This window comes from Scomber japonicus, chromosome 12 (assembly GCF_027409825.1).
Source record: "Scomber japonicus isolate fScoJap1 chromosome 12, fScoJap1.pri, whole genome shotgun sequence".
In the NCBI taxonomy this organism is placed as follows: Eukaryota; Metazoa; Chordata; class Actinopteri; order Scombriformes; family Scombridae; genus Scomber; species Scomber japonicus.
In genome coordinates this window covers 10,437,260-10,464,647 of record NC_070589.1, presented here as the reverse complement: position 1 = coordinate 10,464,647, position 27,388 = coordinate 10,437,260, and the positions used below count along the sequence as shown (strand labels likewise).

The following is a 27,388-nucleotide window of genomic DNA, read 5'->3' as shown; positions in this document are numbered from 1 at the left end:
ACAACCTCCTCTAAATCATACTGGAGCCTGTAAGATAGTTGTGGCAGGCCATTAGCAACTTCATTTAAGAGAATCCGAAAAATTACTCAGTAGAAAGTAATAACATTAAAAATCCATTTGCCTTCCACTATAAACAGCATTTATTTTGAAAGTTCACCGCTTTAAAAGAAGGGGGGCACATTTCCGCTTGAAATTGAAAGTGGAGAGAATGCGACAGGACAGAGTTGAAGGGAAGGTGAAGTGTAGTTTCGGAATATATTTTTTTTTCCTAAGAGACGTTGGGTCTGAATAAAATCTGAAGAAGAGGAAACGCGGCTGTTCGCTGGCTGGCAGGAAACGGGCAGTGAAACACTAACTACACTAACTGTAAGTTTCAACGTAAAGTTAACTCTCCTCCAACTGTTAGCTCAGTAGTCGGTAACGTCACATGAAACTTATATTAATAAAACACTTTTTACGGTGTCACCTAAACGTTTGGCTGTTTACGGTAAAGTTAACGTTAAACCAATTTAACTTGAACATTTTCAAAATAAAAACAGTTTATAAATTTGTGACGTGAAAATACTTTTTCAGTGACGTCACCGCAACATTGGATCTAAAATATGTAAATGTTTCTACAGTTACTGTTCGTAATGCGGTATTTATAATATGTATTAATATACTTTATTAATATTAAGTTTATTTTATTTTTTCTATAAACTTCCTAAATATATAAAGAGACCAATATACCACACTAATACACAGTACACTGTACAACACCACAGCTCCCAGTACTTTCCACTCCCACTAATAAGACTGAGACTGTCCTTACTGTTTAATCCCAATATTGCACACTTGAATATACTATAAGGAATTTTTGTACATTGTAGATTTATATAATTATAGATTATTTGAGAGATATAGTATTTGATGTTATTTTTTATCACTTCACCATTACAAGATTACTGTTTGTCAATTTTGAATTTCCCCCTAGGGGGATCAATAAAATGTACCTTACTTTACCTTACCTTAAATGTTCATCAGATAAAACTGCATACACAAAGTCTTTTAAAAGTGAGCCTTCAGAGGCATGTTCAAAACAAACCAATCTTCCTAGTGCATGTATTATTTCACTACCTGAGCTGTAAGGAGTGGAGTTTAAGATGTGTTTATTTTAGCTTCTCCAAAACTAAACATGCTCACTTTACTTTTATGTTCCCCGTTTGCTTTTTTTCTACCTGTCGGATGGCACCGACTCGCAGATCTCTTTCAGCTGAGCACCAGGCCAGTTGTTGGTGGGAATGATGGATAAGCGAATGCTGTGTCGCATACATGAAGAATTGGATTCCTCTGAGGTGGAAGCTCTCTGCTTTTTGTGTCTGGATGTTGTCAGCAGGAAACGCCTAAATGGGGTAAGTACCACATACCTGGTACAGCTGTCTCAAAACCCCACGTCTCAGGACAAAGGTCACATTGAGCAGTTACATTGGACAGTTTTTATTGGGTCACACTACAACTACATTCAACATAATCACAATTTTTAAAAAAAATGTTTCTGTAGTAAAACTGGTTCCCCTATTTTGTCACGGCATGTATTAATATTAACAATGTGCACAGCTTTACCAAAGCAAGATTCACAAAGTACTTAATTAAGACAAGCTGAAGAATAAAAGGAAACAAGGGGACATCATCAAAAGGCAAAGTAAAAAAAATACACATTATATCAAAGCTTGCATGTGAAATTTGACTTTTTTCATTTGGGATTTTCATATTTCTCTACAACCAGACAGCACTCGCTCTCATTTTACTCCAAATACCATTTTCATAGACGACAAAATTAAGGAAATGTGTTTCATAGATGTATCTGTATGTCTGTTTCTCTGCCTTTCTGATGCAGATCAAGGATGCAAAAGACCTGTTTTTGAGACTAGAAGAAAAAGGTCTAATGGACAACAGTGCCTTCCTTTTTCAGCTGCTCGGCACTATCCAGCGAAGAGATCTCCTCAGAATCCTGGAGACGGACAGTAGGCAGCCAGAGGAAACAGATGCAAATCCTGTCCTGTCAGATTACAGGTAAAAGCATTGATTAAATCAAAGCTGTCAATTTAATACCCAAAGGTGTTAGTCTTGAGTCTGCTGTTAATCATGTGTTCTCCTTTTCCACTCTTCTGCTCTTTCTGTTAGGGTGATGCTGTACAAAATATATGAAGACATAACTCAGGAAAATTTCGATAAGATGAAGTTTCTGTTGGACGAAAAGCTGGGTAGAAAAAAAATAGAAGGCTGCAAAGTGAGAACACACACATACACTATGCCAAAACCTTAAAAATTACCTTGCTATACCCACAGTTACATAACAACAGATTCAGACTTCAGTAGACTTCAGTCTTTTGCTTTTGATGGAAAAGTTCATAACCCAGATTACTAACTATTACAAAGTTCCCACTTTGTAATAGTTCAAATCAGACTCAGGATTTTTATTAAACACAAATATAAGTGTTGGGTATGTAGATCTACAGTATGCAGTGCTTTTGGTCATGAGTGCTTTTAATTAAATGTTATTGCTGTAAAGTTGAAGGATATTGTATTTATATGTTTCCAAATGGTAACTGGGCTGTAGTTTTGTTATGTCAAGTGATCTCAAGTATAGACTGGTGTAGATACAGCAGTGAAGGAGACATCAGCTTCAGATCCATAGAAAGTAAGCCACTCAAGATGATGTAAGCACCCTCTGGTGGCCATTTCAGATACCTCCAGCTAGAGATACAAACTTTCTGTGTCAAATTATAATTGAATCATGCTTAATTTGTTTGTGTTGTTTGCACTAGTTCTAGCGCACAGATCTTGTTTGCTGTTCTGTGTTTGTACACAGGCTCCTTTAGCTTTAGTTCAAGACTGACAGCAACTCCCTAATGACAAACTAGTTTTCTGTTAATTACAGACCCCACTGGATGTGTTTGATGAAATGGAAAAGGCTGGTTGGCTGTCAAATACAAATCTTCATGAGCTGATAGAAGTCCTGTCGGACCTGGATCGATCACTGTCGTCAATTGTACAGCGCTATCAATACGGTAAACCCATTCACACACACAAGCACATGCACATTTAAACGTAGTATTACTGTTGATCAAGTGGTTGCACTGTTTGCAGGAGTAAACCAGAACCATCAAATTGGATCACCACCCTCTCATGTCAGCATGGACGCCCAGGTGTGTGTGTAAATGTGTGTTTATGCACAGTTTATTCTGCAATAAGCCAGTTTACTGACTGCTTCCTTATTTCTTCCCACAGAGGGTCAATAACTCCTTACAAGCTATCCTGTCTTCACCAGGAACTCTACCCAGCTGTGAGTCTCTCTCCTGCATAGCATCAACAACTATACAGCCATAGAATAATGACACCTAAAAGTCTTTTTATGTCTTTCATACAATGGTTGTAAGTCTGTGGTGTTTCTGTTCCTCAGATGAAGGAGAGCGTGTTTACTCTGATGCAGAACCAAACACACAGCCCTCCTCTTCTTTTGATCCGGTAACCATTCCCACAATTACCAGTACCACTCATTCATTCATTCATTCATTCATTCATCAGAACATTAATGTTTATGATATGTCTATGTGGGTGTGCTTGTGTTGTAGGCAGATTACTACAGTCTTACTCATAACCCTCGTGGTGTGTGTATGGTCATCAACAACGAGTTATTTTTGGGAGCAGGGCTGAAAAGACGAGCAGGAGCTCAGGAGGATACGAGTATGTATCTTTGTATTTGAGCGGCTATGTGATCTGATTTGCTGTTTATTAATTATTTATGAGTCTCTCTTTTTGGTCACACAGACGCTCTGCGCACAGTGTTCACCCGTCTTGGCTTTACAGTGGTGATACACAAAGACTTGACTGCAGAGGCCATGCGAAGAGAAATAGAAGAGCTGGGTACAAGAAATTTTTTGAATGATGATGCCTTGGTAAGCAGTGCCACACACCTTCAGAACTGTATCATCTATGATCTTTACATTTTAATAATAGTCCTGTTTAACATTGCAGGGTCAACCATTACTTATAGAAACTGTGTTTAACTCCAGTTGAATTTTCTACATGTTAAAAATTAGAATTTCAGTTATAAAAAACTGCCTGCTTTTGATTTTAGGTGGTGTGCATGCTTTCCCACGGAGATAAGGGAATTGTCTTCGGGACTGATGAGAAACCGGTCTCCCTGCAAGACATGACAAAGCCCTTCAAGAGTGGGCAAGCCCCCACATTAGCAGGGAAGCCTAAACTGTTCTTTGTCCAAGCGTGTCAAGGAGAAAACTACCAGAGAGGATCATTGCCGTGTCCTCCGAGGCCAAGAGAGGACGAGGGGGACAGACAGGAACCCCTGGAGACAGACGCAGGTCGTATTGAAGGCGAGAAGGTGCCTTGGGATGCAGACTTCCTGCTGGGCATGGCCACTGTACCAGACTGCAAGTCGTTTCGAAACACTACCACAGGCTCCATCTACATCCAGGAGCTGTGCAGGCAGCTGGCAAGATCAGCACAAAGGTGAGCAACATGTCCATGAGGTAAAGCTGATGATGTGCTTTTTGACCGCTAACTATAGTTTGGGCAGAGCTTTGGCCGACTAAGTCTTAACCACAACCTTTGTCATAAAGGAAAATCACTTACTGTGTACCATTGCACCCAATGTGACTCTTGCCGTATATTGAGATTCACAGCCAGCTAAACTCTCCCTTGTATCACATCCTCCAAGGTACAGGCAGGTGTTGTAGTTGATCAGGAAACTGAAATGGACATATAAAAATACAGAAAAGCATTCATTAATAAACAATACAGAATAGCTTGTCATATGTACAAGTTAGCTTATCATGGCTATTATATATTATATTTGTAGATCTACATTTAAGTATTCACGGGTAAGTATGATTCCAATTATGTAAATACTGAATATGACAGAACTAATCAGGTAAGTAAAGAGGTAAGTAACACATTAGACATTGAACTAGAACTAAACAACACAGTATATTACATCAATGGTCATATGTGCCAACAAAGTTACTCAAAATGTTGCAAATATGTAACACAGTACCATACTCTTATTGCGACATAGGTAAACAAAGCCACTTCCTGTCACATCAATTCCTGTCGCTTACTATTGGCTGAGGCTGCTTTGGCCAACTAAGTCTTAACCACAACCTTTGTCATAAAGGATAATCACTTACTGACTGTTAATGTCAGGCTGAAATTTTAGGTCCCCCCCCCCAGACTCAAAAATGTGTTTTTCTTCATGTGTCTTCAGTTAGATTTTTGAGCTACACTGTGCTGAATGATGTACAATACCAGTCAAAGGTTTTTGGACACTTTCCCATTCAAATGAATGACCATGTGTGTCCAAACTTTTCACTGGTACTGTATGTGTGAGTTTGACACTTAAAAGGTTGTTTTCACATTCATCTGCTGAAGGTGGAAAGTCTCACTGTGATCACCTTTTTAAATCTGAGTTTAAAGTGTGTACCTACTAACATGATTTGTGACGTCACAACAAGTTTGAATCCAACTGAGGGCCAGTATTCAACTTAGGAAACTAAAAGTCTCCAGTGTACAAACACTGAGAATGGAAATCTTCGTTCAAGCAGTTAAACTTTTGAATGAAACAAGTTTTCATGTTCATCGTCTGGATTTTTCAATGAGGAAGGAGTAGATGTATTTTTAAGAAAAACGCACAATATGTAATGTTTAATACAATTTAATATGTAATGTGTTTCCAATGTTTTTTTTACAGCTTGGAGAACGATGATATCCTCACTATTCTGACGCGTGTGAACAGGGAGGTCAGCAAAGGAGAATATCTGAACTACAAACAAATGCCAGAGCCAAAATACACCCTCACCAAGAAGCTCGTCCTCAAATATGTGTGATGCTGTAAATGTGTCAAACTGACACATTCAAAAAGACCAAAGTCGAGTTCTGTCTGTGTGTATGACTGTGTCTGAGTGTGTGTGTGTTTTAATCTATAAGGTACAGGTGGTTGGATGGATTTGAACGTCTTTTAACAAGCTGATGTCTGTTAATCTTAAGAACAAAAAAACATCATGTCAAAAAGATTGTTAAAGATGTCATTTAGAGAAAATGTGGGGTTTTTATGTCTCTTATTATTCCCATGACATGTAGTTAAAATGAACAATGAAACATCATTTGGGAAGATTTTGGTTTAGTCTCAGTGTACCAGTGTTACAGCCCTCAGCAAAGCAGTTGATGATGAGTGTCACTCAGTTAACGCTCTCTTATAGACAGCCATATTTCAACTGATTTAACACTGATTTCAGTTGACAGCGCACAGTAATGACGTTTGAATAATTATTATTTGAGGAATGTATCATGTAAAGAAAAATGAAATATATTTTTCTCTTAAATGCTTTTTGTTCATATAGTCAGATATGTTCAGTAAGCACTCTCAAAAATAATGTTCTTTTTCTTGTTCCTACAGTTGAATGTTTGAGCCTCACTGTGCTGAATGATGTATGTGTAGAGTTTCACACTACAAGGCTGTTTTCATATTCATCTGCTGAAAGTGGAAAATTTCTCTGAGCTCATTAAAAATCAGATTTTGAGGGGTGTACAAGCATGATTTGTTACATCACAAATAGCTTGGAGTCAATCATGATCAAATATTCAGCTAACAGAAACTTGAATCTTACAGTGCACAAACACTGAGAATGAACTTTACACTGAAGTAAAGTAGGAGATCTTGTGTCATGGAGGAAAAGTTTAAATATTTACAATGTTATAGATAATGGATTTTAATAAGTTGTCATTTTAAGGATTTTAAAGTGATTAGTGACCTTTTTTTTTAAATGGAAATTTTATATTCACATTGTTATAAGCAGAATATTTGTATGTCTTAATACATGTCAGGTCTGGAGGAAATAAATAAAAGAAGGAAAAAAATGAATGTAAAAATATTCTAGTATTTACTGTTTGCTATTACCTGAATTATGATACGTATGAGTAAATATGTTAAGTTATTATGTTGACAGCATTATACTATTAAAGCTGATACGGGTAATTCTACTACTTCAGAGTTTTGGGGAGTTACATGTACAGCTCATCTAATGAGCTGTATATTATGAGTTTTGATGATTCATGTAAAATATTTGCTGTCAATAAGTAAATGTTGCTGTCAGATGAATGCAGAGGAGTAGATAAATACACTCCAACCTCTAAAGCTGAGTAAAATACATGATTGCAGTAAATATAAAATTCTCAAGTGCAACATTATTGTGCTTAATTACTTGAGTAAATGTAGCCATTGGTAGTTGTAGTGCCCCTTTATTCAGTCTGCCATGTTAAAAATGAGTCAGCTCCTAAATCTGGCAGGCCTAGTCCACACACACACACACACACACAAACATGTGTGTGTGTCTGTGTGACAGACAGATTCCTCTGGACTCCACCCTGCTCTTTACTGTTCCAGGAAATGTTCTTCACTGCTGCCTCACAACAGTCTGCCGCTGCTGCTGCTGCTGCTGCTGCTCAGTACACACCCGGACAGGCCTGAGAACAGACAGGCAGGCTGCTTTACAAATTCAAATTACACCGTTGACCAAGTCTCTACAGGAGGGAGTGTTTTTGGTGAGCAGGGAGGGTGTGGCTGGCAGTGGAAAGCCTACCAGTTTGCTCATTTTGCTTGCAGGGAACTACAACGAGCAGATTGTTTCTGTCTTTGGGATCTCTTGCTTGGTAAGTCTAATTTCAGCATGTCATGTTGTCATATACCTTTAATGTAAAATATGATTTCTTGAGTTAACTCATTCTGTTGTCACAATGGTGTGATGTGACCCTGAATGTGTTGATGATTATTTCTGACAGTCTGGCTTGTTTGTGTAAGGTCTCTCACCTGAAAAGGCTTTCTGTGAGCTGAGGTTTGGAGCTCAGTGAGCATAGGGTGGAGCGGGTGTAGTCTGTGTGCTCTGGACTTTTCAGCCTCATGCTTAAAAAAAAAACGTGTCAGCCATTTCAATTTTCAGTCAAGTCAAATGAAACTGTAAAGTTTAATATAGCAGCAGAGCAGTGACAAGTGATGAGTATTATTTAAACTTGAATCTGAAATTGAACTGTTATGATGATCTTTTTCTTGTTGAAGGAGGAAAAAGCAAACATCCTGTCCACTTTTCTGTTCTGTGTAGTTGCTCTTTGGTGTGTTTTGTTTGTTCTACTTTGGTACATTTCTTGTTGCTGCAGCACATAACCAACACCCTTTTCACAGCAGACATTTTGAATTGTCATAAGCCTACCAAGAAAAGCACAGGTGTAACCAATGACATAAGTGATGATTTCACACTATTTACGTTCCCCCAGTAAGCCATGTCAGTGAGTCAGCATATACGATATTATAACCCTGGGCCACACACACCTTCCAGGAATGTAGTGTTTGTCAAAAAAAAAACAAGTTCACAATTTTTCTAATGTGTCTTAAAACAACAGTTAAGTGTCCATATGAACGGTGAAAGGTTTTCCTCGCTGTATTCCTCCTGCTCATACTGGCTGTTAAAAGATCCCTTTAAATGTGCTAGTGACAGGTCCAAAATACACATTTTGTGCAAAAATACATTTAAAAGTTAATGTGATGCTTATATGAGGCTTCAGCAGTCTGAGTTAGTCACATCAATATATCTGACACATTTGTTTCCTCAACAGTATTTCCCTGTTGAGCTGTGGTGGAAGTATAGTAACAAAAAAATAGGAACTTTGGCGCTAAAAAGACTGTAACATTGAAAGATATCTACTTGATTTGACCCATTTGAACAGCTGAAGCTTCATTTCAGCTTAGGATCAACTTTTTAATACATTCTTTCTCAGAAGGAGGACTGTAGATTTTTCCCACAGCACTCCCCCTATTTGAAGGGGTCTTTTAATGGTCAGTATGAACATGAGGAGTGATTACAGCAAGAAAAACCTGTTTCAGTGTTCATTTGAGCTCCTGGCCCAACAGTGTTCCCCTGTTGAGCTGTGGTGGAAGTATAGGAACAAAAATAGGAGCTTTCATTCAGAATTCCACAGTAACACATAAACCACTGTTTATGAAGGGACAAACCATACTCGCATTAGGACATGGCTGACCTTTAGTAAAGTATGAAACGTATCATTACTGTGATGAGTGGTGATGGGGAGAGGCCCTCATGTTTCACTTTTTAATAAAGGCAGGGCCATCCCCAGTATATTAATGTTGTCTGTAATCCCACTCTTGAGTGAGAATAAAACTGCAACACTCTCCCCATGACATGTGTTAAATGAGTAAACTTTTAAAATAGTGCACCTAAATTTAAACATAAATATATCTGATCTGTGTCACCAATGTTCACGTGAATAAAAACCCAGATACAGAGTCAGAACTGTTGCATCACCATGGCACAATGGTGAAATTTAGCTTTTTATACTCTAATTTAATAATCTATACTATCTTCAGCCAAAAGAAAAAAAAAATACCATTATTAACCACCTTTCCCTCTTAATATTTTTCATAGTCCCTAATGATCACATGCTGCCTCTAACAAAACTTTAGATAGGAACAATAACAGGAAGACTTTACAAAATGCCTCCCATTAAAAACAACAAGTTAACAGTCATAAATGTAAAGTTGCCAAGGAAGTTAAACCAGAACCTATAACATTCTCAACAAAAATGATCAGCTTTGCCAAACCGGTTTTTACTGTGTTGAAAGGTATTTCTGTTATTTTGTCCACTCACGTGATAGTGATGGTGCAGTTATTTAAAGAATTGTGGTCTGTGTTAGGCCTAACAGAGTTTTCATTGGGCACATGATTTACAACACTGACACAAAACCACATGATGGCTTGGTGTTATTACTTCAGCTTATCTCAAACTACAGCTTTGAGTTTCTACTGTCTGCCATCCACTCTGACAGCTTCTAAATATTCATATTACTGAGGAAGGGGGATACACTCTTCCATTACAACACACACGCCCTAACCCTTTCGCTAAATGTCTCACTAAACAAAGGCGTGATCAGCTCTGAGGCTCCGGCTGTGACTGTTTTACTGCAGATACTCTGAAGCACTTTTTCCATTTAGTGTTTTCTGTCCTGTTGCTTGGTGCTCGGACTGTGATGTAATGGCAGCGCGAGTTGAAGCCAGCTCTTGAATTCCTTCACTGTGCGTATTCCCCTAAAAGTCCCAGTGAAGACGGAGCTCGGAGGACATTTGGCATTTTCTAAATAACTGAGCATACTAAAACATACTACATACTAACATACTAAAAAACAAAAAGTGTGTCGTTTTAGTGTGGTGGTAAAAGAGGTCTTATTCAGCATGCATCACAAATATCCTGTACGATCAGCGCAAGTGTTTTAATACTCATAGCAGAAACATGGAATAAATGGGCCGTGTGTGTGTGTGTGTGCGTGTGTGTGTGTGTGGTTTATTATTAGAAGTTTCCCTCAGAGATGCATGCGGTGCTTCCTGAGCCTGTGGTGGTTTATATGAACCACACTGCTCTGCAGAACCATTTGTTCACTTTAACCTGATACAACCCCAAAATGTATCCTACAGTGTGAGTCAAGATGAAGTAAGATTATTTTCCAAAACACACACTCTTACCAAGCAGCCATCACACAGGCATGAAGCCAGTCTATGCTATTTCTCAGTTGCTGAAATAGGATTTTTCTTTATAGTGAGCACATTTCTTATAGGCTACTGCTTTTTTAAATATATGTTACTATATTTAAGTAATATATATATCTTTTTTTCTAAAATGTTATTGAATGACAGGTGATTGTATCCATAATGTCCATCCATGAGAGCACAATTTATCTGTATTTTTTAAGGATTGGTACTGATATCAAAGAGTCTTTTAAAAAGCATATGTGACCACTTGCCATGTGAATAACATGTGTTAGCTGGAGGCTAGTTAACCCAGTTTCTGTGTGTGTAGAAACTAGGTTATTATGATTTGATACTCCCTCTTCTTTCTTTTTTTCCCCTCCCATTTGTTGCTTTCAATGGAAAATGTGGTTCTGTCAAAAATGGATGCCAGCGCAATAATGTGGAATATTTGTTGTAATGTGACTGAACTGCAAATTAAAAGATTTACTTTTTAAAAAGCAGATATGTCAGCCAATTGTTCACAAAAATGAAATAGCTGAATAAGGGTACAAGGTAATTGAGTCATATAATTGAGTTGTATTTTCTCTACTGCAGTTTGTTTTAACTTTAAGTTGCATTCATATGGACATAACACTATCATCATATGAAGTTGATAGGGCTATGTTACCAAGGACTTGCATATTTAGACATCCAATAGATACAGAGCAGCATTAGTGTTCAGTTTCAGGAAACCTAGAGAGTGTAAGTCCAATATTCACTCTCTCCATCAATTAACTCTACCAACACCTGAGGGGAATAGTCAAGTCATGTCAAGTCATGCTCCACTCAACTCCTTCATGTTTAAGGAAAATCTTTTGGTCAACCTAGATTGATTGAAAGCCCATGCAGCCAGTAATAGCCATTTGACCAGCCCAGCCGGCAGGTTACAGGTGTGATAACATATTATAGAATAACTGATAAGAAGTATCAAACAGCTATTTAAATAGTTATGTTAAGTTTTCTTTTGTATTTATCTTGTTGTGGGATGTGTCAGCTCAGGAAACATTAGTCACTGAACACTAAATGAAACCAGGTGGTATAATTTGGGTTAAGTCACATGACTCACCAAACCAACTTTGCTACAATTGTACTGTTGCGTTTTAAAATAGTTATGGACAAAAGTCAGCATTCATATTAAATATGTGTAACATGTTATTATGGTAATGTTTTGCCTGTCTTATGGTAAAGCCTTAACCAAATTAATGTTTATTAGCATGCTAATGGTGAATTAGCCACCATGCTAGGCAACTTCTGTGTCCAGAAAACAAACTCACATGGTTTATACTGTTTTAAGCTGAATGTCAAAGGAATATGTTGCTTGAGACGGCATAATTTTACTCCTTATTTTTAAGGAGTAATGAGAGTGTCTTTTTATTTGATATAAGTTACAGTGAATTATAGTTTGCATTATTAAACCCAGAGCAGATAAAGATTATTATCTGTGAGAGCTAGTTGCTTAGTCACTGCACACACTAACTTTAAACCACTTGTTTATCTGATATTCTTCTTTTAACTTTGAGGAAGATTTCACATGAAGAGTGATTGCATCATATCTGTGGCTGTTGGAGATGAACTGCAAAACCTCCTGAATAACTTTAAGCATGTTGTTTCCCAGTAAAAGACAAACATTCCTACTAAAACAGACTGTATTGTTTTATTTTAATCAAAGACTTTCAATTTTAGTAGTCCATGCACACAGAAAGGACTCCCTGCTGCTAGGTCTGTCTGTTGTTGGCTTGTGTCCATAAAAAAGTTAGACATTAATTGTATTTTCTCCTCCTCATAGTCAACATGTCCAGGTCAGAATACCCTCCAGGGTACCACGACTCCTACGGCCCGATGTATGCACCTCAGGGCGGGAATTACCCACAACCCCCTGGGTATGGCTTCAGTGGTCCTCAGCCAGGCCAGCCATCTGCTCCCTACCCCACTGGTCCAAACGCCCCACTGTACTCGGGTCAGCCAGGGGGTTACCCTCCAGGACCATACCCAGGACAGCCTCACCACGGTGGGCCTCCAGGAGCCGGCTACCCTAACCACCCTCCCATGCCCCCTGTCATCCCACCTACCATACCATCAGATGTGCTGAGCTCTGGTGAGACGTTTACTGACACTGTACAATCATTTGTAGTGTAGTTTTTAATCCACCAGCTAGCCTGTTAAGACACAAGCTCAAACATTAAAAGTTTGTATTTTAATAGTTTGACATTTGATGGTTGCTTGTGGTGCTTGCTTCACTGCTGAGTGATGTTTCCTGAAGCTCTTTGTGGTCAACAATCAACAGTATGCACTTCCCTCTGCATGAACCTCTCCACAAAGTAATGGTATTGGACCACTTAGTAGTTGAGTGCTCATATTTCTGCTCTACTGATGATACAGGTGACGAGTTTGCGGCACACGGCAGCGGTTGGGACAGTCTGAGCATCCGGCACGCCTTCATCAGGAAGGTAAAACACTTGTTCAGAAACCGTGCTGGTTTATCTCCAATTTGTGTAATCTTGTATTATCATTAAATTCAAGTCACAGAACAATGCAGATGTTTTTTTTCCTGGAAGATGAATCTGGCAAAAACTCTAACCAGAGTATTGGAGATATAATCCCCAAAGCCTCCTATAACCTTCTGAATACATAAATTCTCCTTCCACTGCTCAATAAAAAGATTTTTAATGTGTTTTCCAAAGTTGCAACTATTCTTTTCAAATCCAGAACCAGCACCAAAAGTTGTATTGTTAGGTATACTCTATGCATTAACATTAGGTAGCTTTTTATGTATAGTTAAGCGTGAGAAACAAACTGGAACCAGTGCTGTCTGAAGATGGACGGAGCTGCTCAGTTCAGACTCTGGTGCTGTAACATCCGTGTGTTTTTTCAGGTGTATTTGATTCTGGCATCTCAGCTGCTCGTCACCACAGCTATTGTGGCCGTGTTCACGTTTGTGTGAGTATACTGAGTGTGTGCTTTTGTATGTGTATACTGTATGTGTTTGGGTGCTGTAACTGTGTCTTTGTTTCTCACAGCCACCCTGTAAGAGAATTCGTACAGCGAAACCAAGCTGTGTACTGGGCATCATAGTGAGTATCCCTCTGTGACATGGTTCAGTAAGATTCAGCAATGAAGAGTATGTGATCATGTGTTCATATCTGCAACTTTTTGTTTCAGTGCTGTGTATATCATCACCCACCTTGTGCTGGTCTGCTGCAAGGGCCCCCGGTGAGTTCGCTTGCTCAGTTTTACAAAGAATTTTTCGTACAGAGAATATTTATAAAACAAATCTGCATTGAACTTGTCTAATCCTACGATCTTTGTAGGAGGAAGTTCCCATGGAATGTCATTCTGCTGCTCGTCTTTGTAAGTCAGACTGCTTTTGATTATTAAAGGCTAATAATAACTGACAGTTTTCTGGACTTGGATCAATTCTACTCTCAGACTGAAATGCAGTAACTTCCCAGTTATATGCCTCAATCTGTGGTAGTGCTGTTAGAGTTTGACTTTGATAGCAGAGCTAAGCAGTGAGTCACCACATCTGACTAGGAGGCTGCGTTTACATAGTGCACTTGATATTTAGTTTATGTGTCTTTTATCAGCTCTGTGAGCAAAGTGGCTCCATGTGTTGCTTCATACTCCAGATCTGGTAGTCAGTGTTTGTGGACAGGTATGATCCAGCTTTGTGTAGGTGTCATTAGTCATTTCAAAATGCCAAATTTTGCCCTGAACCCTGCAGTCTAGCTCCACTACAACTGTGTTTTCCCCCTCTTTATATGTATTAGCGCACAGCATCTCAAACTTGTTAAAGGTTTTACAAATATTTTAGTTTTCATCGTGGCATTATGTCTTCAGCACTGGGATATGTGTTACTATCATCTTTTCTTCAAATGATGTAATTGTGTTTTTGATTATTTTTTTTACAGACTCTGGCTTTGTCCTACATGACTGGATCCATATCCAGGTAAAAAAAAAAAAAGAAACAAAAAGTATAATCCATATAATCCATACAATATGATGTAAACATCCAGGCAGTGTGCCTCAGTATTAACTGTGTGTTTTTGGTTTTAGTTACTACAGCACAAAAGCAGTGTTTCTTGCTCTGGGTATCACTGCTGTTGTCTGCATCGCTGTCACCGTCTTCTGCTTCCAGACAAAGGTAAGTTTTTTTGTGTGTGTATCTGTGTGTGCCGGAGAGAGGGCTTATCAGCTTTAAATGGCCAGCTCATGTCTGTGTTTGTGCAGTCACACGTGTATTAACATATCCGCCTGTGGTTTCTCTCTCTAGGTTGACTTCACCAAGTGCCAGGGCCTGTTCTGTGTCCTCGGCATTGTGATATTTGTCACCGGCATCATTACAACCATTGTGCTGTCTTTCAAATATGTGAGTACGAGCTGATGTGAACAGCAAAACAACAACTTTTCAAGGTTTCCACCATTGTAATGTCCGTTTCTTTGTGCAGATCCCGTGGCTTCACATGCTGTATGCTTCTATGGGAGCCATCGCCTTCACTCTGGTGAGCATTTGACTTTGATGCTGGGGGCATGAATAACATCAGACCTCCATTTAAACTCTCCCACAGTCTTTCTTACTGTGTCATTTAAATGTTTCCTTTACATTTTTCAGTTTTTAGCATACCACACACAGCTGCTGATAGGGAACAGGAAGCACTCCATCAGCCCAGAAGAATACGTGTTCGCAGCGCTCTCCATCTACGTTGACATTGTCCAGATCTTCCTTTTCCTGCTCCAAATCATCGGCGCCTCTACCAAATAGATCCGTAGGGGTGCAGAAGGACGCCCTACTGCAAAACCATTCCATGCTCTGTAATACCTTTGCTTTGTTTTCAGAATCAGAATACATTTATAAATCAGGTCACACTCCAGGGAGAATTACTAAAGGGCTGAATTTAGGGTTTTGTGTAAGTTATTTCTATGCACAAAAAATGCACTTTCTCTAAAATAGTTCTGCAACTTACCAGTGGTTAACAAAAGTACTAATATTGTAATATAAAATAATACAGAGTATCTATAGACACTGGAATAGTTGGAACATTTAGTCAGTTGCTGGACTTAAAGGGAACCTTTGGTATATTACAACCACGACCATGTTTCCCTCTTTTCGCTTGATCCGGTCTGTTTCTTGTGTCTGTTCAAGTCTCGCTCAGGGTGTGAAGTATTGTTCTGAAATATCGCGAGAGTTGAGTTGATGTCAAAATCAGCTAAATATTCAACCGTTACTTTGAAAATCCTTCACATAACACTAAGATACGGGCACTCTGTCTCCAAATCTTGTGAGATTTCAGAAGCTTTTCAGCAACTTCTCACTGAGCGAGACTTGGTTAAACACAACAACAGACAGACTGGATCAAGTAAAAAGTAATTTTTTTTTCATGATGGTGTCAGACATATTAGTATATGTACACTGACATGGCGCTATTGCCCCATTAGATTTCAATACATCCTGTGTGGTGGTTGCCTTCTGAAGCACTTACTAAATACTGGCCCAGTTTCAAAAATTGTTGTCCCCATTAGTCACTTAGAAACAAAAAAAAAAAGGAAAATAGGGGTCCAGGTTGAAAAATACCAAAGTTTCCCTTTAAGGCAGGCAGTGTCTGTATATTTTCTATCTGCATGTAGATGTGGTGCTATACATGAACTGTCGGTATAAAGTGGGAGAAAATGAGCAAACATGTTCAAACTCCACAACTCAGTGCGCCTGATGATAACCTCAGATCTGCTTCTCTGCTTTGGGTTCATGTTAACAACCCTTTGCTGATGGTCTTTAATACATGTGTTGCTCTAATAGACTGTATATTGCTCTGTTGTAGCTATTTACATACATCACGAGTGCCTTTAGTAATGACAATGTTTCTGAAGTACAGGGTTATACCCAAGAAGCTTTTATATCATTGTTGCATAATGTGCATTTAGCCACAATCTGTTTATATATTCTTCTGTTACAGTCAGAGTTGGGTGAGATACTGAGTGCTTACAGTGTGGGTTTCCTCATACAAGATAGCACAAGCGGTGCCATAGGGACACTTCTAAAAAAATCCATGAGTCCCAGCTTATGCAGTAGTTTTGAATGTGTGGTACAAAGAGTCAGTGTGCAGTAAAGGTTTGTAAATATACATATCAATGCTGAAAAGAATCTCGTTTGCCTTTTCATATCAAATAAAGTTATATATTTGTGAGTTTTGATGTGATTTATATGCAGTTACAACAGTGATGATTTTTGTTTATACTTTATATTCACAAATATTTCATATTTACAGGCATCATGGGTAATATATATATCATATACACATCATTCTCTCATCATTAGCAAGAAAATTAGTCAAAATCTGCAAATAACAGATTTCATGAACAAAGCCTCACATTTCCTCCCAGATTCCTTGCGTCAGTTTAAAGAAAAAAGAGTTACCCAGTTCTCCATGTTCTTAACACCAGCTCATAAACTTGACACTTCGCCTATAATCAGTCTTTAGTGCAGGAGTCTCTGTCTCAGCAGTGACATTCAGGATGTGGCCAAAAATCAGACGGTAGCTGCCGCACATGTGCATCACTGGTCTAGTTTAACATCTGTTGCTTGATGGTGGGAGCGGCCGCCTTCGTAGATACCATCGTTTGACCTTCGCATCCTCTGTCGGACCTTCAGCTGCTTCAGTCGGTTCTTGTCCACTTCCCTTTTGGCTAGGAGGAAGCCGATTATACCTGTGGGGAGGCCTATCATCCTGGACGGAGGCGAGACACGGAGAGAGAGAGAGAGAGAAACACATATTCATGAGCGTACAGAAAGTGTCATGTTGCGGTGCAGAGGGAGCAAACTAAAAAGGAAGACATGTGTTTGACTCGTTGGAAAAACAACACTAATGAATTTCAGTCCACTGAGCTCATGTTTCTTCTTGTAATCCCATCATTAATTCTCCCCTCTGGGAACACACTCTGCAGGGACGGAAAGAAAGTTCAGCCGCCAGTTTATTAGGCTAATCTAAAACCAATGCAGTGTAATGCAACAGTGCTGCAATGAATCCCAGTTTTATAAAGATTATAGTTTAGTTAGGTTAACAATACAAATTCAGTTAAAACTAAGAGATGAGTCTACTATTTTGTTACATTGGAGACTAGAGATTATATTATAGATCATATTAACCTTTCTGAAGCTATGTTTTCTAGGTTTGCTGTATGACACTAATTAGCTGACATACAGTGTATCATCTGGATGGAGTGTCCCGTTCACCGCCTACACATCGGCTCTCGAACATAAATATATTAACACCTATACCGTTTCTCACCAGGTTGGCACAACATAAGTCATTAGTGTCTGCATACCATCTCTCACTGGAGACAACAGCACTCCATAAATGATCAGAATGGTAAGAATTAATTATTCAGTAGATTTGAAGCATCAGCTGTAATCATTAGAATATCCTTCCATGTTCAGGAGTGTTAGCTACAGAAACTGATTCAATGATTTCCCTGAGGAGAAAAGGCTGTTTGTTTGTAGGATTTAGGTGAGACTGAATCCAAAGTCCATCTCTTTATTGCTCATTATAAGATGATTTAAGGAGAACAATCTACAACAAAATGTCTCTGGTGACTTCCATTGTGTTTTAGGAAGGTATCCTTTCTTGAGGCACATTTCATTTGAAGAGTTTGGGGCAGAAGGTTCTTTGTTTGCATTGTAAGGTTATATGAAATATATGTGGCAGGTGCTATTGAGTAAAAAAGGGGAGTTGTATCAATTAGTGAGGTTCAGCAGATATAGGGCTACCTAAAGGCAGAACTGAGTTTTGTGACAGTTGGTTCAGGTGGAGAGAAGCAGGTATACATCTCACTCTGTGCTGGCATGCAGGGAAGACCAGAGTGCAGGAATAACTGGTAGGCTTATGGCTGTTTTCTGTGTATAATGTATTGTGTTATTAGGTTTGATGCATGTGACATTTATTGTTTTTATGTATTTCATGACCTGCTTCCCTGCTGGGTTGAAGGCGGCCGGTAATGTGTAAAAATAGATCTGCGTACCAGGTATTTAAAAGTTTAGGCATGTAGTTTTTAACATTTAATCAGTATGTATTTCAATATTTTTTGTAACAAAAAAGTGCAATATTTGTTTTCCTGCAGAGTATCTGTGGCATATGAGCTGGTAGCAGGCAAAAAGATATGGGTATTGCCCTTGGAGCGGACTAGTTAGGGCCCGAGCGCTGACCAGCGCGAAGCCCTATTGTATCTGTCCGGATTATTATTATTTTTCTTTTTCTTGCACAACGACGGCCTTTTTGCCCCCCTTAACGTGCTTTAAAAGTCACCAAAGTTTGCACGCAAGCCAGACCTGGCGAAAATTTTGATATTTTATGGTTTGCACAAATGGGCGTGGCAAAATGGCTCAATAGCGCCCCCTACAAAATCAATAAAAGCGAGCCCCTCGTGACAGATTGACATAGAGAAACGAAACTTGGTACACATGTTCATCATGTCAAGACGCACCAAAAAGTCTCTTGGACACATACCCTAACACCAACAGGAAGTCGGCCATTTTGAATCAAAATATTGATTTTAATGCAAATTGTGGCATCATATTTGAACGCACTACTCCTAGAGATTTCATCCCATCCACTTCAAATTCACACAGAGTCATCTTGAGACATTGGAGATGAAAATTTATCAAAAGCTTTTTCCCACGTCATTCCTGGTTGCCGTGGTGACGCGGCGAATTTCGATGCTTCACCATGAAATTTCAAACCCTCATAACTTGACTCCACATGGTCTGAGCTTTTACAAATTTAATATGCTTGTTCAGCGTCCTGGACTGAACACATGTACAGTCTCATATTTAGTGACAGTCATAGCGCCACCTACTGGCAACAGGAAGTCACTTGCGTCATTTGTTCATTAATTACTCCCATAATCTTAAGTATTTATTCCTGAAATTGACTCAGCTGAGACATAAGACCTTGGTGATGCTACATTCTGCAACTCGTGACGCATCATCAAATACCGTTGCCATGACAACACATTCAACGCCATGAAAATACGATTACAGTTTTCAGAGGCAAAGGATGCCTCCACGGTAACGAAACTCAACACACACGTCTGGAGTGGGTTCATTTAACATCCTATATACTTCAATGGGATGGGCGTGGCTACACGGCTCAATAGCGCCCCCTTGAATATTTCAAAATTGCACCTCAGCCTTCCCGATAGACATAGAAGAATGAAACTCGGTAGGTTTATGTATCATCTCCAGACGCACAAAAACGCCATTTGGACCCATACCCTAAGTCCAACAGGAAGTCGGCCATCTTGGGAAAAATGCTATATTTTGGTGATTTTTTTGGTCATTTCCAGGCCTCATATTTGAACGCACTAGTCCTACAGATTCCATCCCATCCACTTCAAATTCACACAGAATCATCTTGAGACATTGGAGATGACAAGTTATCAAAAGCTTTTTCCCCCGTCATTCCTGGTTGCAGTGGTGAAGCGGCGAATTTCGATGCTTCGCCATGAAATTTCAAACCCTCATAACTTCACTCCACATGGTCTGTGCTTTTCCAAATTTAATATGCTTGTTCAGCGTCCTGGTCTGAACACATGTACAGTCTCATATTTAGTGACAGTCATAGCGCCACCTACTGGCAACAGTAAGTCACTTGCTTCATTCGTTGACTAATTACTCCCATAATCTTAAGTATTTACACCTGAAATTAACTCAGCTGAGACATAAGACCTTGGTGATGCTACATTCTGCGACCGAGCCGCAGCCCGACATGCGTGGGGGCGCGAGGGCCCGTTCATCACTGCTTGCAGTTTTAATTTTCTTTGTTTCTTTTTTTTGTGGTCTTTGTTTGAATGCGAGTCTACTCATGAATGTCTGAGTCCCAGACAGTCAGGCCAGGCCAAAGGTATGGCATGGCTGTTAATTGTATGCAATGAAGATAATCACTTGTGGAAACTTGACCTGTGTAAACTCAAGTGTGTTAAAGTTGGTTTCAGTGAGCACTCCTATGCTTTAATGACCTTTAAATACAGATCAAATTAACTGTGAGTAAGTTCAAGTGTGCAAATATAATTTGACACACTGGCTTCCTATAAAACTATTTTGCTACCTTTCCTCTTTGTTATCATTCCTGATGAGAAAGACTTGCAGTGGGTGTTGCATATCTGATGTTCTAGTCTGACAAATGTTTCACCACTGCAGCAGTGTTTTATAGAGTAGTGTAGTGTTCTAAGATGTGCAATAAATAACATATCTAACTAGATGCTATAATATCACTGTACACTACTGCTGTTACTGACACTACCAGAGAGAGTAGAGGCTCACCAGGCATAGCCGATCTTCATCATGGGATTCTTCGCCTTTCTCCTGGGTATGTACTCCGGACCATCGTCCTCCTCCTCCTCTTCCTCCACCTTGGCTTTCTTGTCTCCGGTGTGTGTGCTCCTCTGTGTCTCCGTCCTGGAGCTGCACATGGAGGCAGCGGGGGAGACCTGAAACGTCCGACACCGAGCAGCCTGCAGCCGCAAACACCCACTCGACGCCGGGCTCTGGCAGCTCTGTGTGAGGAGCCACCGACTGGGGACACCTGGGGAGGAAAAGAGACCTTTATCCTTCAGTGATAGGACTTCTGTCCCTTCTGCGGCAAGGTTTATGAGGGTTAAGTCAGGCTAACGCTACGCAGTGTAAAAAAGGAAAAAGGAAAATCACCTGCGTGTCCAGAAGGATTACAAAATAACGCTATTTGACGCTTTATGTCGACAAATTAATCAGCTAAAGCCACAGCTGAAAGTTACCAATATGTTATCCTTGTTATTCCATTGAGAGTAACTTTTTACACACAGTGTAACGTTAATAAGTTTGTGTATTACCTTTTAAAGTCATCCGAAGTGATGTCAAGAAGGATGCCGCCATGTTTGTTGAGTAATCTAAATCACGCATGCGCATTAGTATTAAAGCTGTGAGTGCTTCCCATGCTGCTGCCACCTAGTGACCAACATTGATATCACTAAACTGCACTTGGAGGAAAAACGCCACACAGATCTGTTACTATTACAATATTTTATTTATTGAACATTTCATTTTTTATACAAAAAGACAAACAATATAACTTGAAACCTTGCTGGTACGCATCAATGTATGCCTCTAATACACTACACATTTCAGGATAAACAACATCTTACATCATTCAGGGCAGCTCCCCTGACTACACATGAGCCAGCAGCATATTTACATAGGTTTGACTAAGAAAACGCCTTAATCTTTTTTTTTTTCGTAAGAGTCCCAGAATCTAATCTTTGTACAGTACAGAGGGAAAAAACAAGTCAATAACACCTCTTGTGCCACTATTATGTACGTGCTACATAAGAGCATTGGGAACAAAGCTGAAAGTCAACTTTATGGTTGATGTTTAATATCAGAAGTCGAGATGGCGTGGAGAAAATCCAAAGAGAAGGATAGAGGGAGGAGTTTAATCATCCAGGATGTAGTTGGGGTTGACGACTAGGACCACTTCTTCTGTGCCTGCAGATTCCGAGCCCTTCAGCCCTGCTTGAGACAGCTCGATGAGGATGTGATCCTGGGGAGGACAAAGACCCACATGCAGGGTGATTAGATTTATATTTCACACAGAGATCTTACAGTTCCATTGTGTTTGGCTTGATATAACTCCATGCTGCAGAGAGTGGACTCACATAGTTCACCAGCCTGTGGATGACCTTCTCTATCAGCCCTTTCTTATTGACCAGCTCCATCTCTGAGTCGATCTCTGACTCAATCTCCTTCAGGTACCAGTTCACCACCGCACTCTTCTTCAGCTCATCCTCCTCCTCAGCTGCACATAGATTTAAAAAATAAAAATTAATACTACATTCACATAACCGATCACAAATTTAAAAAGGCTATTCTCTCTGTATGAAGAGGGAGCAGTTCTTACCCTCTTCGGCTTTGCGCAAATGCAGGACCAGCAGGTTGGAGATGCGTTGGTACTCATTGAAGGACAAGCGGAGAGATGGTTTTGGTTGGCCGCCAGTCTCGGTGTGGCCGTTCACATCGTCAGCATGACCGTTGATGCCATTGACGCCATTGACATGTCCGTTAATTCCATCTGCGTGGCCGTTTATACCGTTAACACCGTTCACTCCATTCACTCCGTTGGGGACATTGTTTCCTACGAAGACAAGTTTGCATTAGATGAAACCTCATGATGACCCCAAAATCACCCCAGCTGGTACAAATACAAAAAAATATTCAATGTAGGTTGAATTTAATCACCTGCAACTGTAAAATGTTGCATCCTATCAGTCTAGTACATAAAGTTATGTCTCATTTACATGTGCGTTTGTCGCTATGACAGTGTATATTAGTGTTTGTCAGTACCTTCTTCCTGCTGCTCCTCATCCTCTAGCTCATCCTCCTGCTCCAGGTTGATGTCTGGCGTCTCCACCCGGATGATGGATTTGTTCAGAAGGCGGAAAGCTTCCTTCACATGTTTGGGTTGAACCTGCAGACAGAGGAAAGGGCAAATGTCATTTAGTACAATGTAATATACTATAACATTTTATTTTATCGTTAGGAGCTTTGATCACATTTCTAAGTATATCATGGTCACAGCATTTTATTCTAACAGTGCAGTCTTTTTAGCTTTAAATATCTACTGTGTATGTTATATCTTATATTGCGTGCTGCACCATCTCTGCTCTTATTGGTCAATTGTGGTCCGGGAAGTTACAGATTCCACTCTGTACGTACCTCATCGCAGCAGTGCATACGTGCCATGCCCTCCGAGAGGCGGATCATGCTCTCCAGCTGCCTCACAGTTATCCTCCAGGCTGACTTGGACACGCCCCCTGAGCCGTCACGCTGACGAAGACGCTTGTACTGCTCGACGATGAACTCCTCTGATTCGCTGGAAATCTACAGACGTGGACAGAGAATGTTTATTAGCCAAATCCAAATCACGAATAGTCACATCTGATACAACAGTGTCAGTGCTGATAGATGCGCACCTTAGGTTTGAACTGCCGTGCAAACAGCAGGTATCTGCGGATTTCATCAAGGGAGTACAGTCTGTCTACTGATTCCTCCACACGTGAGTGCAGGTCCACGATGCGTCTGGCGATGGCATAATCTGTCACCTAACAAACATACAGAGGAATTTATCAGTAGGATTCAACACGATTAGCGTCAGTCGCTCTTGTATTGGTGTGTATGTGTACCTCATTACAGTCGTCCACCAGGATGAAAAAGAGGTCGAAGCGGCTCATGATAGGGGCGGTCAGGTTGATGTTCTGTTTCAGACTCTTACTGCGGTCGTAGCGCCCGCTGACAGGGTTGGCGGCGGCGAGGATGGATGTGCGAGCGTTCAGGGTGGCCTAGAGGTTACAGGAAGCAAAGTCTGGTTATTGGACTACAGAAACAACGGAGAGGCTTTCTGACAGATATCAGCTTAAAATGTAACAGTTCAAACTACTTTTCTAGAATATATGATTGGATTCGAGCTTTATGGTGCCTTAATCATGTATGATGTGGACTGATGTGGATTCCAGTTGCGTTACCTTGACTCCAGCCTTGGTGATGCTGATGGTCTGCTGTTCCATGGCTTCGTGGATGGCCACCTGGTCCTTGAGGTCCATCTTGTCAAACTCGTCAATGCAGCACACACCCTGCAGGCAAACACTGTTATTAATGCAACTGAACACATTTAATGATGTTCCATGCTGCCTTTTATAACTTGTAACATCCAATTTCTAATTTGTTCGTAAAAAAATATATCTCTTGCATGACATTTAATGAGCTCTGGCACCGCTAGAAACTCACGTTATCAGCAAGCATCAGAGCTCCAGCCTCAATGACAAACTCGTGGGACTCCTCATCTCGCACCACGGCGGCTGTCAGACCTGCAGCACTGCTGGCCTTGCCGCTAGTGTATACCGCTCTGGGACTGAACTCCTCCACATGCCTACAAACACACACACACACACACACACACACACACACACATATTACTATTATGATTGTACGCAAGAGCAGACGACGACACTATGTGGAAAACATGAACTCCAAGTCATTTTTATGTGCTTGTTGTTACATACTTGAGGAACTGGCTCTTGGCAGTACTGGGGTCTCCAACGATGCAGACGTTGATGTCTCCTCTCAGCGAGGTCCCCTCCATGGTCGTCTTGGGAACGCCTCCAAACAGCATCAGCAGGATGCCGCGCTTCACCTCGTCGTTGCCTGAACAATTAGTGAGACCAATCAATCAGATATCCACAGCTTTAATACTCTTACACAAATCATTTTTCTCAACTTTTTAGCAGAGCAGATGAAGCAGCGGCTCGTTGTCAGCACTGACCGTGGATGGTGGGGAAGAGGCTGGTGCACAGATTGTGGTACAGGTTCTTGTCTTGACTCATCTCAAACACTTTCTCCCACTCTTTCTCAGTCATCTGGCTCTTGATGCTCTCAGCAGTCTGTTCCTCCTCACGCAGCTCCTTACCACCAAACTACAACAACAGGAGGAAAACACTGATCAAACCTTCTTAATCTGGACAAGTGGAACAATGTTTTATGGGGATACATGCTTTCACTGTTTGCATGTGTGCACTTCTTACTCTTGGGTTAGTCGGGGCCACGTTGCAGGCCAGGAAGGCCAGTTTGTATGACAGCTCTCTGACTCCCAGAGCTTTCAGTCCTCTCAAACCCTCAGCCTCAAAGCCCTGGCCTCCTGCACCTAGACGGGTGCTGGTCTCTGCTCGCACACCTGGAGACATTGCATCCACAAAGGCGGTCATGAAGTGTCAAAAAACCCAACAAATGATCACGAGTGATTAAACAGCACATTTGCCACCATACCTGGAGTGGCAAGCTGAGAGACGTCTGGCACGACGACGAGGGTCCCGGTTAAGTCACAACGATCACCAGCCTGAGCCGTCTCCACAGCCTCAGCTCTCAGGACGATCTCCAGGGAGCGTGGGATGGAACCTCGAGGCAGCTCAGCCTGCGTCTCCTGGATACGCACCTGAACAAGCATGGATTCAACTGGATTAGACACCTCAGACATAAGCTTTCAGCTCCCGTGTAGATGCACATAAATCCTCTCTTTGTTACCTTCTGGAAATCGATGAACTTGGACTTGTGTGTGTCGAGGTGGAAGCGGGAGCGGTTGTTGCAGACGGGGTTTCTGCAGATGGTTGGTGGAGAATACTTGAACTGCTGAGGGACATCTTTGATAACTGCCTGGCAGTCCATGCACAGGAAAGTGCCGCTCACCTGCAACCATAGAGAAGTCATAATGAACATACTGTAATAAAGAAGCTCAACATCGATCTGTGTGTGTGTTTGTGGCTGGATGTCTTACCAGTTCAGGGTGTACTGGGTGCGTCCTCACCACTTGACCACTGATCTTCACCAGGGTGCCGATACGCATGGATGACAGCTCACGGATCCTAAATTAGACACGGACAAGAGTCAAGCTTGGTTTTCTTAACAAATTAAATCAAGTTTTAGATTAAACCCTAAAATTATAGCAACATTCCACTAAAGCTGCTACAGCATGTATAGTACCAGTCAAAAGTCATGATGAGAATATATCATGTTGTATGCAGGCACACTGACTAACATTGCCTGTAAACAAAGACTGTGCACAGTGAACCTGCAGCTGATTGAAGCTTGTTATGTCTTACTTGTGTCTGGTGGGAAAATCCTGGATGGCAACGTAGAACTCTTTATTGAGAGGAACATTCCCATGATCCCGAGCAAAGTTGCGCACAGCCCGGCAGAGGAAAGGATGCACTCTGAAATCAGAGAAACCTCCCAGTTAATCCACGGCTGTAAATGCACTTACTGTTTATGTACAAGATACAGATGTGTACACTTTTAATTAGAAGACCAGCTTGACTTATTGTCAGATTATAGTAACAGTGCAGTAAAACAAAGCAGATTATGTCATATTTATAAAGTGTGCTTATATGAAGTGGGGTTCATATAAGCAGTGGTTTACTCACCTGTAATACTCCTCCTGGATGGTGGTTGCCAGCTCCTGGTTGAAGCCCTCCAGGTCTGTGAAGCTCACCGACAGGGTGTTCCTCTCAGGCCTGATGAGCTCCTCGGCCTCCCGGACATACTTCACCTCCCCATCTGCTGTCTGGAACCTGCACACGGACACAGTCGGAGATAAACAATCAGGTATAAGCAGCAGGGAGTCTATTTCATATATTTACTGATAAAAAGATATAAACGAACAACCGGAAATCTCGTGTTACAGGCCGACATCACTACAACAAAGAGTGTCGCTTGCTGACTTACTCCTCCAAGAAAGCCTGGAACAACTTCTGGCATTTTTCAGCCAACTCGTCCTTCACCTGCTCCCCGGCATGCTCCGCGGTTGCTGTGGCAACATCCATGTTGAAGCACTATAAAACTGGAATAAAAGATTTAAACAGCTGAGCACCACACAGAGCCGTCCTACTCCTTTCCGGACAGACAAACACAGCACGCTACAGTCCCGACAACACTGAAGAGTTTCGCGCGAAATGTTACACCACGTGACGTTTGGCGCGCCGCTGCCGACCAATCGTTGCTGCTATTGAAATATCCTCGTTTAAGTGACCAATCAGGAGTGAAAATGTACACTGACGGGAAGTCCTTCTCATTTTTTCCCGCGAATTGATTTCTGCAAGTTTAATAAAGTTGTGAGGGGAAAAAAACGGAGAAGACAAATGAAAATATAGAAGCCCTCATACTGTCTGCACGTGCGCGCGTGTCAAACACTTCACAT

The 27,388-nt window shown here is 40.8% G+C and overlaps 5 protein-coding genes across 5 annotated transcripts in view; 2 read left to right on the top strand and 3 right to left on the bottom strand.

Moving 5' to 3' along the window:
* Positions 1-27,388, bottom strand: part of pecr (peroxisomal trans-2-enoyl-CoA reductase) — a 200,450-nt gene that overhangs the window by 125,749 nt on the left and 47,313 nt on the right. The window lies entirely within an intron of this gene.
* Positions 230-6,859, top strand: casp8 (caspase 8, apoptosis-related cysteine peptidase). The gene is made up of 12 exons (XM_053330393.1): positions 230-366; positions 1,242-1,391; positions 1,877-2,052; positions 2,164-2,269; positions 2,921-3,050; positions 3,130-3,188; positions 3,271-3,325; positions 3,443-3,507; positions 3,615-3,726; positions 3,811-3,938; positions 4,121-4,512; positions 5,750-6,859. The coding sequence occupies exons 2-12, from the start codon at positions 1,281-1,283 to the stop codon at positions 5,883-5,885; spliced, it is 1,470 nt and encodes a 489-aa protein (XP_053186368.1). The 5' UTR covers positions 230-366; positions 1,242-1,280; the 3' UTR covers positions 5,886-6,859.
* tmbim1a (transmembrane BAX inhibitor motif containing 1a) lies at positions 7,529-16,472 on the top strand. The gene is made up of 12 exons (XM_053330406.1): positions 7,529-7,707; positions 12,415-12,723; positions 13,008-13,075; positions 13,501-13,565; positions 13,646-13,699; positions 13,788-13,838; positions 13,937-13,976; positions 14,537-14,574; positions 14,682-14,769; positions 14,899-14,994; positions 15,074-15,127; positions 15,238-16,472. The coding sequence occupies exons 2-12, from the start codon at positions 12,420-12,422 to the stop codon at positions 15,385-15,387; spliced, it is 1,008 nt and encodes a 335-aa protein (XP_053186381.1). The 5' UTR covers positions 7,529-7,707; positions 12,415-12,419; the 3' UTR covers positions 15,388-16,472.
* On the bottom strand, positions 16,877-21,524 carry si:ch73-71c20.5 (DUF4748 domain-containing protein). The gene is made up of 3 exons (XM_053330417.1): positions 21,483-21,524; positions 20,938-21,199; positions 16,877-17,347 (listed from the first exon to the last, which is right to left on the bottom strand). Exons 1-3 carry the CDS (start codon positions 21,493-21,495, stop codon positions 17,176-17,178), a joined length of 447 nt encoding a protein of 148 aa, XP_053186392.1. The 5' UTR covers positions 21,496-21,524; the 3' UTR covers positions 16,877-17,175.
* mcm6 (minichromosome maintenance complex component 6) lies at positions 21,664-27,085 on the bottom strand. The gene is made up of 18 exons (XM_053330381.1): positions 26,917-27,085; positions 26,616-26,762; positions 26,295-26,405; positions 25,970-26,057; positions 25,720-25,881; positions 25,465-25,630; positions 25,224-25,372; positions 24,965-25,115; positions 24,705-24,846; positions 24,430-24,571; positions 24,168-24,275; positions 23,829-23,984; positions 23,619-23,747; positions 23,362-23,526; positions 22,990-23,113; positions 22,547-22,780; positions 22,305-22,444; positions 21,664-22,189 (listed from the first exon to the last, which is right to left on the bottom strand). Exons 1-18 carry the CDS (start codon positions 27,012-27,014, stop codon positions 22,082-22,084), a joined length of 2,520 nt encoding a protein of 839 aa, XP_053186356.1. The 5' UTR covers positions 27,015-27,085; the 3' UTR covers positions 21,664-22,081.